Genomic DNA, 17,746 nt, shown 5'->3' with positions numbered 1-17,746 from the left:
ATTTGTTTTTCGGGCAGTCCAGGCTATTCGCAAAAGCCTTCTCCAACACCACCTTTCAAAAGAATCAGTGTTCTTTCTTCTTGTTTTTTCACCATCCAGCTTTTGGATCCATACATTCTCACTGGAAACTTCATAGAGTTAGTGTACAGTTTGTATTTTTGTGACAGTTGTTACTTCAGCACATTTCAAGGCCAGTTAAATTGTACTTACAAAGAATTGTCCTATATTATCCCCAATAGAATTGTACTTGGTTCTTAAAATAACTCAGAGAAGATTCTCCATTGTCCTTTAGTAATGTGTTCCGTCCATCAATTCAGTAGTCAGGAAGTTCTTCCTAGCAACCGCTCTGTATTCTATCTCCTGTAATTCATGCCTAAGCCCTGGTGACCTGTAGTCTGTAGAAGAGAAAAACAGTTGTTTTTCTTTAGCATCATTTGCAAAATGGAAAGTAGGTCTTTTAACTGTTAATGTAATACATATCTAATAATCTTAATTGTGGAAGTTGTTAAGTGCTTACTATGTGCCAAGCCCTGTACTAATTGCTGGAGCAGATGCAAGATAATTTGGTTGGGCACAGAACCTATCCCATACAGGGCTCGCAGTCTAACAGGGAGGGAGCACAGGTATTTAATCCCTATTTTACAGACGTGAAAACTGATAAGAAGAGAGGTTTGAGAAGCTTTTGCTAGAAGTGAGTTGTATTTTGGTATTTGAAGAGTAAGAGGAAAGGGAATATCCAAGAATGTTCCACTGAACCATTTCGTAGACTAAAGTTTTTTTGTTGCTTTAAAAATATGGTCTTATATTCCAGAGCTGTTAGATGTCTCGTATATATGTTTGGGAAGCAGCGTGGCCCAATAGAAGGAGTCAGAGGACCTGGGTTCTAATCTTGGCTCTGCCACTTGTCTGTTGCATGACCTTGGACAAGTCACTTCACTTCTCCGTGTCTCAGTTCCATTAACTGCAAAATGGGGATGGCAATGCCTGTTCTTCTTCCTACTCAGACTGTGAGCCCCATGTGGGATCTGATTATATCTTAACCCTAGTGCTTAGTACGGGGTTTGGCCCATAACGAGCACAGAGGTAAATATGAAAAACTATACTGATAGATGAGTTTACCTCTCCGGCCTTATCCCATTTTCCTCCAGAGTCCTCTTGGGAGGGAATGTGTGGTTGTCTCATATATAAAAGAAACAAGCCTCCTTCTCTGCAACAGTACAGGTGGAGAAGCCTAAAGAAGACAGACATATTTATGGCAAAATAACAACAGAAATATTCGAAGAGTGTTTTACCACCAGTATTGCTTTGAGGTTTTGTGAAACCTGGGCAATAAATGCCCGATTTCCAGAATGTTCACCGTAGCAGTGACTTAACCAAAATCCAGAAACCTGCATCTGATTTCTGCATCTGCATCAGCATTTACTAAGGGACATGTTTTGGTTCACTTTTACAGAATGCTTTTGGAAGTTTTAGTTGAGGTTAAGCTGTGCAGTAATCTTGGAAATTATTCTGTAAATGTGGGAATTTCTGTTTAGAGCGGAATCTGTGAAAATCTTTGCTTCATCGGCCATTTTAGGCTGCTTTAAATCGCATGTTCAAATTTAAGAAATTTGCTCACAATTCAAAACGTCTTTTAGGTTACTCAGCGCTTTTCTTTACTGTCCTTTCGATTGAATTGTCTTAATTTTTTTTTTCCAAAGACCTCGTGTGGACAGTAATGACCGCACGCTTCCGATTGCCTGCTGGCAGAACCTACAATGTCCGAGCATCAGAGCTGGCACGAGACAGACAGCACACAGAGGTGGCCTGCAACGTCCTTCTCCTGGATAACACTGTACAAGCATTCCGAGTTAACGTAAGTATTATCCCATGAGGACAACTCCCTGGACTTGCCTGTCTAAATCCAGTTGTTTTAGCAGAAGGTTTCTCTCTTCATGGTCCTTCTGACATCTGGCTTGTGTCATCATCCTTTGAAAGTAGCTAATCAAGAACCATTTGGAAAGAGCTGAGTTTTGGCCATTCTAGATCTCTGCATCCCTGTGTGCTTCTCCATTCACCGTGCCTTCAAATTATTGTGCTCAAAGTTGAGTTTTGTAGTACAGATGTCCCAAAAATGAGCCGAAGAATAAACTTTGGACAGTTGGATCCAGCCCTCGGGAGGCTTGTGTTTGTTGGCAACGTGTCCTAAAGCCCTGAGGATACTGGCCAGACATTCCCTACCTCGCTTCCTAAATGACTTTGAAAATACTCTTAGTATACTATGGATGTCAAATCCATACATGGTTTGTGGTGGAATGTTCACCAGCTGCTTTTCAGGAGTAAAACAATGCATTTACAGGATAGGAACCCTTGGAAACAATCTCATGTTGTGAAAATGCTTGCCAAAGCTCTAATCCTGAAGAGAAGAAAATGGTGAAACAAGAGGATTTTGTGATCATTCATGGGCTGAGAAAGACTGCACCTGAAAGAGAAACATTTTGCTATATGAGCTCTTAGCTTGTCACTCAGTTTTACTGGCACTTATTGTGCTGTCTTAGACTTTCAATTTATGCTCCCATATTACTTTGCTATAACATTCTATCAAAAGTATCCTGAATTTTCCACCTGCCTTGAAGTTTTCTGTTGACCATCACAGTAGGCATAACTTTTGGTGTTGCGTGCTCAATTTGAGATCCAAATTGAAATCACTTACTTCTTTTGAAGGAGAAATATAATGGCTTCTGAATCTTTGAGACAAAAGAAAGAAACCCAAATGGAAATACAGTGGCAATTCTGAAATAGTTGAGCCTAGAGATACCAACCTTGGAACTGTGCCAAAGAAGCTATTGTAAAACATATATAAAACTGTTTAATTAGTATGTTCCTTGCCATGATTAGCATGCTTGCAATTTGAAAAATTGAAGTCAATTAGGGTCTTTATCAATCAATCCATCTCATTTATTGAGTGCATAGGGGAGTACAATGGAACAAGATAACAGATACATTCCCTGCCTACAAAGAGCTTACATTGCAGAAGAGGAGAGCACTGTAATATTAATAATAACAATAATGATTTTGGTATTTGTTAAGTGCTTACTATGTGCCGGGCACTGTTCTAAGTGCTGGGTAGCTACAAGGTAATCAGGTTGTCCCCCGTGGGGCTCACAGTCTTCACCCCCATTTTCCAGATGAGGTAACTGAGACACAGAGAAGTTAAGTGCCTTGCCCAAAGCCACACAGCTGATAAGTGGCGGAGCTGGGATTAGAACCCACGACCTCTGACTCCCAAGCCCGGGCTCTTTCCACTGTGCCACGCTGCTTCTCACTGCATGCTTAGGAAAATACAGTATAAAAGAGTTGGTAGACGCAATCCCTGCCCCCAAGGATCTTACAATATTAAGGTGGAAGACAGAAATTAAAATAGATTCGGGATAGGGGAAAGAGAGTATAAGCCTATTTATGTGGGGCTGGGGTTAGTATCAAAGGGCTAAAGGGCTACCTGGCCATGTTCATAGTTGACAAAGAGGGAAGGGTGGATGGAAGAAATAAAGGGTTTAGTCTGGGAAGTCTTCTTGGAGGAAATGTGATTTTTAAGATGGTTTTGAAGGTGGAGGAAAGGGGTGGACTGGCAGATAAGGAGGAGTTCCAGGCCCAAGGGAGAAGGTGGACAAGGGGTCAGTAGCAAGATAGGCGAGATCAAGGTACAGTGAGCAGCGTGGCGTTCGAGCAGCAGAGAGTGGGGTTTCAGAGTTGGTGAGGTTAGAGATTGTACTAATAATAACGGTGGTATTTGTTAAGTGCTTACTATGTGCAAAGCACTGTTCTAAGCGCTGGGGGGATACAAGATGATCAGGTTGTCCCACGTGGGGCTCACAGTTTTCATCCCCATTTTGCAGATGAGGGAACTGAGGCACAGAGTAGTGAAGTGACTTGCCCAAAGTCACACAGCTGGCAGACGGCGGAGCCGGGAATAGAACCCATGACCTCTGACTCCCAAACCCGGGCTCTTTCCACTGAGCCACGCTGTACAGCAAGTAAAGATGATGAGATTGAATGGTTGTCAAGTTAAAGAAGTGGGGGTGGGGTGGAGCAGTTTGTCATGGAGTTGAGTAGAGGAAGCGGTCATCAGGAGCAGTCAAGTGGATGTGGAAGTCCCCAGGAAACCCTGTAGGAACAGAGAAAGGGAGAAGGAAAGTGAGGAAGGTTGGGAAATGGTTCCCAGTTAGAGGTGGAGCCTGGGGGCAGGGGGGACGATGAGTAATTGGAGTGGGTGGTAGAGGCGGCTAGTATGGGCTTCAAAGGAAGGACAAGAGAGGGATGGGGGATGGTTTTTACAAAAATGACATTGGGAGGCAAGAGGGAGGCCAACTCCTCCCCCTTTCCCAGTGAGGAGTCAACAGTGGTTTTAATGAGCACTTAGTGTGAGCAGAGCACTGTACTAAGCACTTGGGAGATCCAGTACAGCAGAGTTGGTCGACATGATCTCTGAGTCTGGGAAGTGGGAGCAGTTGAGGCCCCTTTGGGAGGCAGAGGCAGGGAAGACAGATATCGGCTGGGGAGAGCCAGGTTTGGGAAGTGGTGAGGGGGACCAGTGATTGGGTCAGGAATGGGGTGAGGGTGAAGGGAAGTGTTTCCATGATGGACTGGACTTCTTGGTCTCCTGGGGCAGGACACTTAGGAAATTTGTGTACTTCTTGTTGAAGCTGCTTTAACTTTCATCTTAAAAGAGCACCAAGGAACTCAGTAAATATGAACAGCTGGGAGTGTTAATAAAGATATTTATTGGGGATTTAGTGAGCATAATGCACTATACTGGCTGCTACAACAGAAGTACAAGATAAGTTCCCTGTCCATCGAGGTAACACTCCAGTGGGTGTTAGATCATGAGACTTTGCTGTCCACTTCCTTACTCCAGTAATTGTTTGTTCTTCGTATTTTTCTTTAAGTGCTCTTGCTTTATTAAGTCAGAAGTAATATCATTGCTTCTTTTATTGTTAAATGATTTGTAAAGTATTCCCAGTGCAATAGATGGCCTTGAAAAAAAAAATTCAGGGCAGTTCTACAGTGCTATCGAACAGTTCTCCGGAAGACCTTGGGAAAGAAGACTTGTGATAATAATGTTGGTATTTGTTAAGCGCTTACTAGGTGCCGAGCACTATTCTAAGCGCTGGGGGAGCTACAGGGTAATCAGGTTGTCCCACGTGGGGCTCACACACTTTTAATCCCCATTTTACAGATGAGGGAACTGAGGCACAGAGAAGTTAAGTGACTTGCCCACAGTCACACAGCTGACAAGTGGCAGAGCCGGGAGTCGAACTCATGACCTCTGACTCTGAAGCCCAGGCTCTTTCCACTGAGCCACGCTGCTTCTCCAATAATAACGTTGGTATTTGTTAAGCGCATACTATGTGCAGAGCACTGTTCTAAGCGCTGAGGTAGATACAGCGTCATCAGGTTGTCCCATGTGAGGCTCACAGTTAATCCTCATTTTACAGATGAGGTAACTGAGGCAAAGAGAAGTGAAGTGACTTGCCCACAGTCACACAGCTGCCAAGTGGCAGAGTGGGGATTCGAACCCATGGTCTCTGACTCCCAAGCCCAGGCTCTTTCCACTGAGTCACGCTGCTTATCATCCACCCCCATTTTACTTATTTCCACCACTGGGAAAGAATCTACTAACCTCAGCTCCTCTACAAACTGATGCAAGGCAGACTCTAAGGCCCAGGTTGTATCCCTTCTCTGAGTTCCTTCCATTCGTCTTCTCCTACTTTTACAAATAGAATAACAGGCATGATATCGTAATTAATCAATTGTAGGGGAATGTCAATCAATTGTATTTATTAAGAAGGTAAGGTAAGAAAGGAGTCAAGATGATTGAGTGCTTTTAAGCCAATTGTAAGGAATCTGTGATGGAGACGGAGTTGGATGGGCAACCACTGGAGGTTCCTGAGGAGTAGAGAAACATGGACTGCAGAGGTTTTTTGAGAAAAATGATCTGGCCAGCAGATTTAAGTATGAACTGGAGTGGGGAAAGACAGGAGGCAAGGAGGACAGTAAGGAGGCTGAGCAGTAGTCAAGGAAGGGATAGGGGTAAGTGCTTGGATCAACGTAATAGCAATTTGGGTGGAAGAGAAAGGGTGGATTAGGTAGAACCGACAGAATTTGGTGACAGTTTGAATACGAGGGTTGAATGAGAGAGGTAGGTTACGGGCTTGTGAGACTTGGAAGACATGGTAGTGCTGTCTACAGTACAGTCTGCATCGTTCAGTTGTATCTGTTGAGCACTAAATATGTGCAGAGCACCATACTAAGCGCTTCGGAGAGTACAAGACAGCAAAATTCCCTGCCCATAGCGAGCTTACAGCCTAGAGGCTGTAAGCAGCGTGGCTTTAGTGGCAAGAGCACGAGTTTGGGAGTCAAAGGCTGTGGGTTGTAATCCCGACTCTGCCATTTACAGGCTGTGTGACTTTGGGCAAGTCACTTAACTTCTCTGTACCTCAGTTACCTCATCTGTAAAAAGGGAATTAGGACTGTGAGCCCCATGTGGGACATCCTCATTACCTTGTATCTAAAACAGTGCTTGGCACATAGTAAGTGCTTAACAAATACCATCATTATTATTATTAGAGGAGGAGACAGGATTAATATAAATAAGTTATTTATGATATTACATCTAAAGATTATATGCTAGCAATATAAGGACTCCCTCTGTGCATATTTTTGGACGGAGATTCGCCCATTGTCTCTGGGAGGAGACCCTAGTGTTGGTAGAACTTTGTTATCCAGTGGTATTTATTGAGTGCTGATCGTAGGCAGAGCACTTTACTCAGCACATGGGAGAGTGTAATACAGCAGAGTTGGTTGACACGTTCCCTGCCTATAATAAGCTTACAATCTAGACAGGGAGACAGCATTTAAATAAACTACGAATGTAAGCACTCTGGGGCTAAGGTTGGGAGAGTGAATAAAGGGTACAAATCCAAGTGCAAGGGTGACACGGAAAGGAGAGGGAGGAGGGGAAATGAGGGTTTAGTTGGGGAAGGCCTCTTGGGGATGTGATTTTTTTAATAAGGCTTTAAAGGTAGGGAGAATGGTGGTCTGTCATCTATAAAGGAGGAGAGAGTTTCAGGACAGAGGGAGCATGTGGACAAAAGGGCAACATAGGGAAGAAATGGAGATACACTGAGTAGGTGGGTGTTAGAGGAGTGAAGTGTGAGAACTGCTTTGTAGTAGGAAATCAGTGAGATAAGGTAGAAGGTATCAAGCTGTAAAGGCTTCCAGTTTGATGCAGAGGTGGGTGGTCAACCACTGGAGGTTCTTGAGGAGTGGAAATCTGTGAACTGAGTGGGTTTTTTTTACATAGATGATCTGGGCAGCTGAGTGAAGTGGGGAGAGACGAGAGACAGGGAAGTTAGCAAGGAGGCTGATGTGGTAGTTAAGGTGGGATGTGATAAGTGCTTGGGTCAAAGCGGTAACAGTTCAGTTGATCCGCCAAACTAACTCTCTTCCCCTCTTCAAAGCCCTACTGAGAGCTCACCTCCTCCAGGAAGCCTTCCCAGATTGAGCCCCCCTTCCTCTGCTCCCCTTCTCCCGTCCCCCCACCTTCTGCTCTTCCCCCTTCCCCTCCCCTCAGCACTGTGCTCATTTGTATACAATATTTATTACCCTATTTATTTTGTTAATGAGGTGTATATCTCCTTAATTCTATTTAGCTTGATGATGTCTTGTTTTTATTTTGTTCTCTTTTGCTCTCCTGTCTCCCACATTTAGACCGTGAGCCCATCACTGGGCAGGGATTGTCTCTATCTGTTGCCAAATTGTACATTCCAAGCACTTAGTACAGTGCTCTGCACATAGTAAGCGCTCAATAAATACTATTGAATGAATGAATGATGAGGAAAAGGCTGATTTTGGTGATTTTATCAAGGTAGAGCCAGCAAGATTTGGTGACAAATTAAGCGTGTGGGTTGAGTGAGAGATTTGAATTGAGGGTAATTGCCAAGGTTACAGGTTTGTGAGACAAGGAAGATGGAGGTGTTGTCTTTGATGATAGAAGAGATGGGGTAGGACACATTAAGTTTGAGGTGTCAGTGAGATATCCAGATAGAGAAGACCTGAATCAATCAGTTAGTGGTATTTACTGAGCACTTACTGTATACTCTGAGCTTTGGTGAGTCTAGTACAACAGAGTTGGTAGACACATTCCCTGTCCACAGTGAGCTTCCTACAGTCTAGAGGGAGACAGCCATTAATATAAATGAATTATGGAGATGCACAAAAGTGCTGTGGGACTGAGGATGGAGTGAATGCCATGAGCATAAAGGGTATGGATTCAATTGCATTGGTGATGCAGAAAGGAGAGGGAGTCGGGGAAAGAGGGTTTAATTGGGGAAGGTCTCTTGGAAGACGTGAGCCCTTAATAAGGCTCTGAATATGGGGGAGCTGATAGTCTGGCACATAGAGTGCGGGAGGGAGTTACAGGCCAGGGAGAGGGTGTGGGAAAGGGGTCGGTGTGAGATAGACGACACCAGGGCACAGTGAGCCAGCTGGTGCTATTGGAGCAAAGTGTGTAATAATGATATTTGTAGGTGCTTACTATGTATCAAGCACTGCTGTAAGCACTGGGGTAGATATAAGCTAATCATGTTGAGCAAAATTGATGTCCCACATGGGGCTCACATCTCAATCCCCATTTTACAGACGAGGTAACTGAGGCCAAGAGAAGTGACCGAGGTCACACAGCAGACAGGTGGCAGAGCTGGAATTAGTACACAAGTCCTTCTGACTCCCAAGCCTGTGGTCTATCCAGTAGGCCATGCTACTGCAGTGGATTTGGAGACTAGTGAATTGGAGACCAGTGTGTAGTAAATACCGCAATTATTAGTGAGGTAAGGGAGGAGGGGGCAAACTGATGGAGTGCTTTAAAGCCGGCAGTAAGGAGTTTCTGCTTGATGTAGAGGTGGATGGCCAACCGCTGGAGGTCCCAGAGGAGTGGGAAGACGTTGACTGAACGTTTTCGTTTCAGAGAAATGATTCGGCAGCAGAGTGATGTATTGACTGGAGAAAGGAGAGACAGGAAGCAGGGAGGTTAGGAGAGGATGAGTGCTTGGCTTAATGTGGTAGCGGTTTGGATGGAGAGGAAAGGGCGGATTTTAGCGATCTTAAGAAACAGAATTGGCAGGATTTGGTGAGAGATTGAATAACTGGTTTGTGTGAGAGATGATTCAAGGAAAATCCCAAGGCTCGGGAAGTAAGGAGGGTAGTGGTATTGTCTACAGTGACAGGAACAACAGGGAGAGGGCTGGGTATTTGTGGGACGATAAGTTCTGTTTTGGACATGTTTAATTTGAGATGTCAGTGGGAGATCCAGGTAGAGATGTACTGAAAGTAGGAGGAAGTGCAAGCCTGCAGTGGAGAGGAGAGATCGGGAGTGGAGAGGAGAGATCGGGACCGGAGAGGTAAATTTGGGAATCATCTGCGTAAAGATGGTATTGGAGCTATGGGAGCCAATGAGTTCTCCAAGGGAGTGGGTGTAGATGGACAATGGAAGGGGACACATCTGAGCCTTGAGGGACCCCCACTGTCAGAGGGTGGGAGGCAGAGGAGGAGCCTGGCGAAGACTGAGAAGGAGCAGTCGGAAAGCTAGGTGGGGAACCAAGAGAGAAGACTGTGAAGCCAAGGTTAGAGAATATTTCCTGGAGAAGAGGGTGCCTCACAGGGTTGAAGACAACGGAGAAGCCTAGGAGGATTAGCATGGAGTAGAAGTCGTTAGATTCGGCAAGAAGGAGGGCATCTATCATCTTCGAGAGGGCCGATTCCTTGGAGTGAAGGGGGTGGAAACCAGATTGGAAGGGATCAAGGGGAAAACTGGAGAAGAGGAACTGGAGGCAGCAGGTGTACATCACTCACCCAAGGAGTCTGGAGAGGAATGCGAAGAGGGAGATGGGGTGTTAACCTGAGGGAGGTCTGGGGTCAGGAGGGGGTTAAAGAAGCAGTGTGGCCTCGTGGCAAGGGCATGGGAGTCAGGACATGGGTTCTAATCCTGGCTCTGCCACTTGTCTGCTGTGTGACCTTGTGCAACTCATTTAAGTTCTCTCTGTCTCAGTTACCTCACCTATAAAATGGGGATTAGGACCGTGAGCCCCACATGGGACAACCTGATTATGTTGTGTTTACCTTAGTGTTTAGAACAGTGCTTGGCATGCAGTAAGTGCTATAGAAATACCATTATAATAATACTATCCAACATGAATACAGTGGGAAACAGTGGGAAAGAAGCCATTGGGAAATGAACAGTTGAAGATAGTAGGGAGGGAAGAAGTGAGGGGGCAAGTGTTTTAATAAGGTATGAAGGGTTGGGCTCAGAACACAAGTGAAGGGGTAGATTTTGAGAGGAGGAGAGAGATCTCCTCTTGAGATACTGCTGGGAATAGTGGGAGGATTGAAGAGGGTACAGAAGGAGGGAAGGATGGGAAGGAGTGGGGGAGATTTTAGGGAGACCACACCTGATGGTTTTAATTTTGTTGATAAGTTTGTGGCTAGGTGATTAGGGGAAAGAGATTGGGGGGTGAGAGGAGACAGAAGGTTTGAAGAATGAAAGAAACATTGGGAAGAACAGGTGGGGGCAATGGGTATGGGATTCAATTTGGATGTACTAAGTGAGTGCCCAATAAGTACGATTGAATGAATGAATGGCAGTATTATTGTTGCCGGGTGGAAGAGAGGGCAGAATGAAAGCAGTTGTGGCTCCATTGGAGAGTGACGGTTTCTGGATTTCCACCAGCAGCGCTCTGCAGCTCGAGCACAGGAGTGGAGGAAGCATGTTGCTCTTCAAAATAATTACACACAAACTATTCCTCTTGTCTGCAAACATAATCTCCAAGGCTTTTTCCTTCATGCTGTAAATAGACCTTGGTTTTACCTGTTATAATCTAAGATAGTGGGAGACATGTGATGAGTTTGTGATGAAGGGCAAGAAATGAATCATGTGGCCCTCAAAACTGTGACTTTTCTCTGCTTTGTCTATGTTTGGGGGTGTCTTTCCCTAATTATGTTGTCTCCACCTCCAGAGTTGCCTGCTCCCTTTTCTCATTATTTCTTTTTTCTTTTTCTTTTTTGAGCATCTTATCAGCCCCTTATGCTCTCTTCCCCTGCCCCCCACCAAAATCCCTGCTATTCCTTTGCTGTCCTAAAGACTTAACAGTCTGTCACTGTAAAATCATCTGTCTGCTCTGTTTTTGGGGTGGATTGGACCTATGGTGCATAAACTCCTTTTCCTCTCTCTCCTTACCATCTTTGTCCCCACACAGATTAGTATTAATAATGGTAGACATTTTACCACCACAGCCATAGGTTACATTCCATTCTGCTCAGCATTGTGTACTATTTTCCTGAGGAAAGATAGGCTGCTCTTGCAATAGATTTGTTTCCCAAAGTAGATTTGTTTTCTGGGACTGTGAGGCAGATAAAACCCAGCGAGATGATTGAATGCTTCCAGATATGTTAGATAACCCATCTGTGCGAAATGATATCCAAAGCAAATTATTAGAAGCTAGATTTTTTTTCTTTCTATTGATAGTCATTCCTTTTGAGTCCAGGGGCTTGCGGATAATACTGGCCATTCAGGAGATCTTGGGTTTTTTTTTAATAAGCAGTGAATTCAAATAATAGGATGGGGCAGAGTAAAGTTGTAATACCACGTGGAGGAAATGGAATTTAATTCCCCACCCCCCACCCCCCCGGGAAAAAATTCCTACTATCCATCATCAAACCACTAGTTTGGCAGGGGCTATTTACCAGTTTAGACAGAGTTGACACAGCTCCCCAGTAGAAAGCCAGGAGTAGATACTTGGGGTTGTTAAAGACCCTAATGCCATTTGAACTTTAAAATTTTGTAGATTGTTTTCACTGGACTAATTTCAGCCAGAGCTGCCGTGCTGCTCATCATAGTTCATTCACAAGATAATTGAAACAGGAAATTCAGGGATAGATTGAAATTAGATTTTTGGTGAGCGCTTTGAAAATAACTGTGGGGGAGAGTAGTATACAGCACTCTCACTATTCTGGTCCTGGCCACCGTCTTTGTCTTATGTACTTTGTTCTGAAGATGTGGCTGTCTTTTCCAAGGACTTATCTCTGTCTCCACAATTGTAGTGCTGGAGGGATCCTAAAATCACCAACCACAGTTAACAAAGGGGGTGATTGCTGGAAATCTTGCGCAGGGTCTTGTCTGGAACGTGACCCTCAGCCTTTTACTTCAAACAAGAAAACTATTCATTCATTCATTCATTCAATAGTATTTATTGAGCGCTTACTATGTGCAGAGCACTGTACTAAGCGCTTGGGATGAACAAGTCGGCAACAGATAGAGACAGTCCCTGCCGTTTGACGGGCTTACAGTCTAATCGGGGGAGACGGACAGACAAGAACAATGGCACTAAACAGCGTCAAGGGGAAGAACATCTCATAAAAACAATGGCAACTAAATAGAATCAAGGCGATGTACAATTCATTAACAAATAAAAACTAATAATATAAAGCCATTCAACAAGTCAGCCCTCTGTCTGTGTTCAGAAATAATCCAAAAATTTGTTGGCTCTTCTTTATTACACTGTAAATGAGAGCAGTTTGGATACGATTTTTATCCTCTACTTAAGTAGAAACCTCTAGCTGGGAGGGACTCCGAAGAATCCTGAGAGCCCGAGGGCCTAGGTTTTAATCCTGGCTCTGTCACTTTCCTGCTTTGTAGTCTTGGGCAAGTCATTTAACTTCTCTGTGCCTCAGTTTCCTCAACTGTAAAGTGGGGATTCAGTACCTATTCTCCCTGCTACTTGACTGTGAGCCTCGTGGTGGATGGGAACTGTGGCCCACTTGATTAACTTGTATCTACCACGGCACATAGAAAAGAGTTTGACACGTAGTAAATGTTCAACAAATGCTATTAAAAAAAAAAACCCTCTCCCTCCAACCTACATGATTGACTTACCTATTTATGGATGGAGGTTTTTTTTTCCTTAAGGAGCTTCTGGGAAAATGAAATATGCACCCTATTTGCATAATACTTTGATTAGTTGTTGAACTGAGTGGCTATTCAAATTTTAAAAAAGTAAAGTCCTTGGCTCATTACTTTAGGAAATTAAGTATAGCATATACTCGTTCTTTATTGTATGTATAATTTTGATTTTGTTTAGCAGAGAAGCATTATGTTAAGCCACTCATTTTTTATTTTACTACTAATACTGATCTCAAGACCCACTTTTTTGTTCATCTTTGGATGGCTTCTGAAGTATATCTTTTGAAGCCCATGACGTGGTGGATGAGCACGGGCCTGGGGGCAAGAGGACCTGGATCTAATCCCAGCTCCATCACTTACCTGCTATGGGGCCTTGGGCAAATCCCTTGACCTCTCTGTGCCTCAGTATCCTCAACTGCAGAGTGGGAATTCAATACCTCTTCTCCCTTCTGCTTAGACAGAGAACCTGATGAGGAACAGGGATTGTAGCCAATCTGACTGCCTTGTATCTACCCCGGCACTTAATGTAGTGCTTCACTCATAGTAAATGCTTAACAAATACCATGGTTATTATCTTTATTATAGTCCATGGCATTCGCATACAGAAGCAGTGCCAATTCACTGTAAGCATTTCCTTGTGCTCGTGAGTTTCCTTTGTGAATTTTACTAGAGTGAATGGTATTCAATCTTTGGAGCTTGTGAGTTGAGATGTGATTAGGTCATCTGTCTTGTATGATTATGGGATGAATGATGCCAAGTACCTTGCTAAATGTTGGGGGAGAATGATTATGATGGGGGGATGGGAATAGTCTCATCTGACATGGGGCTCACCGTCTTAAGAGGGAAGAGAACTGGTATGTTAGTCTTGCCTTAGAGAGTAGGAAATGGAGGTACCTCAGTTGACTCCTAGTTTTCAACTGAGGCTTTGTTTTATGGGGACCTTAAATTATCTCCTCTGTCCTCCTTGCTTTCAGTTTTAAAGTGTCTGTCCCACATGGGACTCACAGTGTAATAGTGAGGGAGAACAGCCATTTAATCCTCATGGTGCAGATGAGGAAACTGAGGCCCAGAAAAGTTAAGTGACTTGCCCAAGGTCCCACAGTAGACAAGTGGCAGAGTCGGGATTAGAACCCAGGTCCTCTTTCTACTAGGCCACAATTTTACGTGCCATCAAGAATATTTTAATAGAGAAAAGTCGTGTTTGAACATAGTTCTAGGATCCAAAGATTTAAGTTTGGAAATGAATTTGCAGATTTGTATGTAGATTCAGGACTGACATTGTAGAGAAGCAGCATGGCCTAGTGGATAGAGCCCGGGCCTGGGAGTCAGAAGGTCGTGGGTTCTAATCCCAGCTCTGCCATTTGTCTGCTGTGTGACCTTGGACAAGTAGCTTCACTTCTATGTGCCTCAGTTCCCTCATCTATAAAATGGAGATTGAGACTGGGAGCTCCACATGGGACAGGGACTGTGTCCAACCCAATTTACTTGTGTCCACCCCAGCGCTTAGTACAGGGCCTGGCACATAGTAAGCACTTAACAAATAACATACTAATTGTTATTATTAACAATAATAAAAATAATTTTCATGTTTTGGAACATCACAAAGCACTTGTCTCATTGGTGCTCTATTCCCTTCTTACAGCGGACACGATTCTGGAATCACAAGGCCACAGGGACCACCGAGAAGTCACCTAATCCAACTCTTGTCTCCAAAACCACACGGGGTGTATAAGTAGTTATCTTAATAATAATAATAATGTTGGTATTTGTTAAGCGCTTACTATGTGCAGAGCACTGTTCTAAGTGCAGGGGTAGATACAGGATAATCAGGTTGTCCCACGTGAGGCTCACAGTTAATCCCCATTTTACAGATAAGGGAACTGAGGCACAGAAAAGTTAAGTGACTTGACCACAGTCACACAGCTGACAAGTGTCAGAGCTGGGAGTCGAACTCATGACCTCTGACTCCGAAGCCCAGGCTCTTTCCACTAGCCACGCTGCTTCCCCAGCCATGATATCAGTACCATCATTAGTGGTATTCATTCAGCAGTTACCTGTGGGCAGAACACTGTACTAACCACTTGGGAGAAGGTAGTACAACAGAGTTGGTAGATATATTCCCTGCCCACAATGAGCTGACATAATAATAATGTTGGCATTTGTTAAGCGCTTACTATGTGCAGAACACTGTTCTAAATGCTGGGGTAGACACAGGCTAATCAAATTGTCTCACGCAAGGCTCACAGTCTTAATCCCCATTTTACAAATGAGGTAACTGAGGCACAGAGAAGTTAAGTGACTTGCCCACAGTCACACACAGCTGACAAGTGGTGGAGCCGGGATTCGAACCCATGACCTCGGACTCCCAAGCCCGTGCTCTTTCCACTGAGCCACACTACTTCTGGAATGGGTTGCCATAGACTCTGATGAAGATGTTAGAGTGTTTAGGCATCCAGGAGAATGTAAGCTCCTTGAGGGCAGGGATTGCAGTTACCAACTCTGTCATGTTGTCTTTTTCCAAGTGCTTAGAAGAGTGCTCTGCACAGAGTAAATGCACAATAAATATTATTGATCAATTGTAATAAAATTCCCAATTACAGCTTACTTTTGCTGCAGCCTCACTCTTTTCATCTTGTTCTGTGATCTCTGTTCTCCATTTAATTTAAACCCCTTTGTAATCATCTGCAGATGACCCCTCAGCCTCTCCCAAATGTGTAGAGTGCCCTGCACACAGGGCACCGTTGGAGGATTTTGAGGCTAGAGAGTATTCTGGATGCTGCCCCATCTTTAGGCAAAGACCCCAGATAGTCTGGCACCGAGGTGGGGCCAATATTTGCACCCCCAAAAGAAGTCAATGTGACGAGGGTCGATGGCACTGACCATTGTGATGGTTGCCCACATTCCAGGACTGGCTTTCTCCCACAGGAGAGGGGCCCGCTTTCTTTCTTGGGGTCCTCCAACTAACACCCGGCCACTCAACTGGATGACTTGTATCTGCAGCAGAAGTCTGAGATGGTGAAAGAAATTAATTAGTTAATTTATTCAGCTGCACTTATTGAGTGCTTACCGTATGCAGAGCACTGTGCTAAGTGCTTGGGGGAGTACAATATATTAATGGCCACATTCCCTGCTCACAATGGGCTTCTAGTCTAGAGGGGGAGACAGACGTTAATACAAATAAATAAATTACAGATATGTACATAAATGCCCAGAATGACTCCTCTTGGTTCATCTCTCCCTAGCCTTTCTCTACTCTTTCCCAGTCTGGTTTGGGATAAATATTCGTCAGTGCCTATAGTTGGTCTGGATGGCAGGACTTGACGGAAAACAAACCTTCCAAGTTTTTTTGTATTTTGTGTGACTTGGCTGAACATTACTGCGTGAATATTTTTGGCAAATGCAGGAGAGAATGGAGGAAAGAAAACATTCATACAAAATGCCTCTTGTGTGCGTCGTTAGTACACTCAGAAGTGAAAGTAATCCGGTGAAAGGAGAATGCAAAAATACCTCCAGCAGGCTTCAGCCTGTTGAAAACTAAAGAGGTGAAGGTATTTTACCTTGAACTAGTTTGCAGACCTTTCTCTTGATTCCAAGGGATTAGCGTAGAATCAGTCAGTTGTATTTATTGTGCATTTACTGGGTGAATGTTGGTATTTGTTAACCGCTTACTATGTGCCGAGCACTGTTCTAAGAGCTGGGGTAGATACAGGTAATCAGGTTGTCCCACGTGAGGCTCACAGTCTTCCTCCCCATTTTATAGATGAGGTAACTGAGGCACCGAGAAGTCAAGTGAGTTGCCCAAAGTCACTCAGCTGACCGGTGGCAGAGCTGGGATTAGAACCCATGACCTCTGACTCCTAAACCCAGGCTCTTTCCACTGATCGAAACATTTGGAAAAGTACAGTATAACAGAGTCGGTAGAATCATCTCCTGCCCACGGTGAGGTTATGGTCTAGAGGGGGATGGAGAAATTAATATAAATGACGGATATAATTGGTGGTATTTGTATTTGTTAAGCACTTACTATGTGCAAAGCACTGTTCTGAGCGCTGGGGGGATCCACGGTGATCAAGTTGTCCCCCGTGGGGCTCACAGTCTTCATCCCCCTTTTACAGATGAGGGAACTGAGGCAAAGAGAAGTTACGCGACTTGCCCAAGGTCACGCAGCTGACAAGTGGCGGAGCCAGGATTAGAACCCACGACCTCTGACTCTTTCCACTGAGCCCTGAGGGATTAAGGGAGGGGTGCAAATCCAAGAGCAAGGGTGATGCAGAAAGGAGTGGGAAATGAGGGCTTCGTCGGGGAAGGCCTCTTGGCGGAGATGTGCTTTGAAGAAGGCTTCGAAGCCTAGAAGGATAAAAAGAGTTTCAAGATGTCCTACTTTTTGTCTGATTCCTTTATCTTGGTCTAATTCAGCCTTGCAAAAGACTTCACTGTCCTGTTCTCTTCCTCCCCCGCCCCCCCACCCCTTTCATTGCTCCAAATTCAAATGTTTTATCAAGAACATAAAGCCACACAGTCATCGCCTGGTCGATGGCCGTCCCACAAGAAGCGCAAAGCTGAGGGTGTATTATGTACTTGCACACTAATTGCAGTTTTCTTCGCCAGAGTGCCAGATCCCTGAGAGCAAGGATTAGGTGTGCTAATCTTATCTGTACTCTCCTGCACACTTAGTACAGTGCTCTGCACAGAGTAGGTACTGGGTAAATATTATTAATGGATCACTGTTGACCTGAACCAGAACACCTAAATCCT

The 17,746-nt window shown here is 44.4% G+C and overlaps 1 protein-coding gene across 5 annotated transcripts in view; it reads left to right on the top strand.

The window, feature by feature from the left end:
- Positions 1–17,746, top strand: part of PTPN4 (protein tyrosine phosphatase non-receptor type 4) — a 278,626-nt gene that overhangs the window by 71,100 nt on the left and 189,780 nt on the right. For 4 of the 5 annotated variants that reach the window (XM_029061260.2, XM_029061256.2, XM_029061240.2 and 1 more), the window contains exons 1-2: positions 387–448; positions 1,701–1,855. In XM_029061260.2, coding sequence (XP_028917093.1) covers positions 442–448; positions 1,701–1,855 — 162 coding nt within the window. In that variant the 5' untranslated portion in view covers positions 387–441. Of the gene's footprint in view, positions 1–386; positions 449–1,700; positions 1,856–17,746 lie in introns of those variants that run through there. The other variant, XM_029061248.1, reaches the window with a different exon arrangement.

Source organism: Ornithorhynchus anatinus, chromosome 1 (genome assembly GCF_004115215.2).
Source record: "Ornithorhynchus anatinus isolate Pmale09 chromosome 1, mOrnAna1.pri.v4, whole genome shotgun sequence".
Taxonomy (NCBI): Eukaryota; Metazoa; Chordata; class Mammalia; order Monotremata; family Ornithorhynchidae; genus Ornithorhynchus; species Ornithorhynchus anatinus.
Note: the sequence above shows the minus strand (reverse complement) of the source record. Positions and strands in the feature narration are given on the sequence as shown.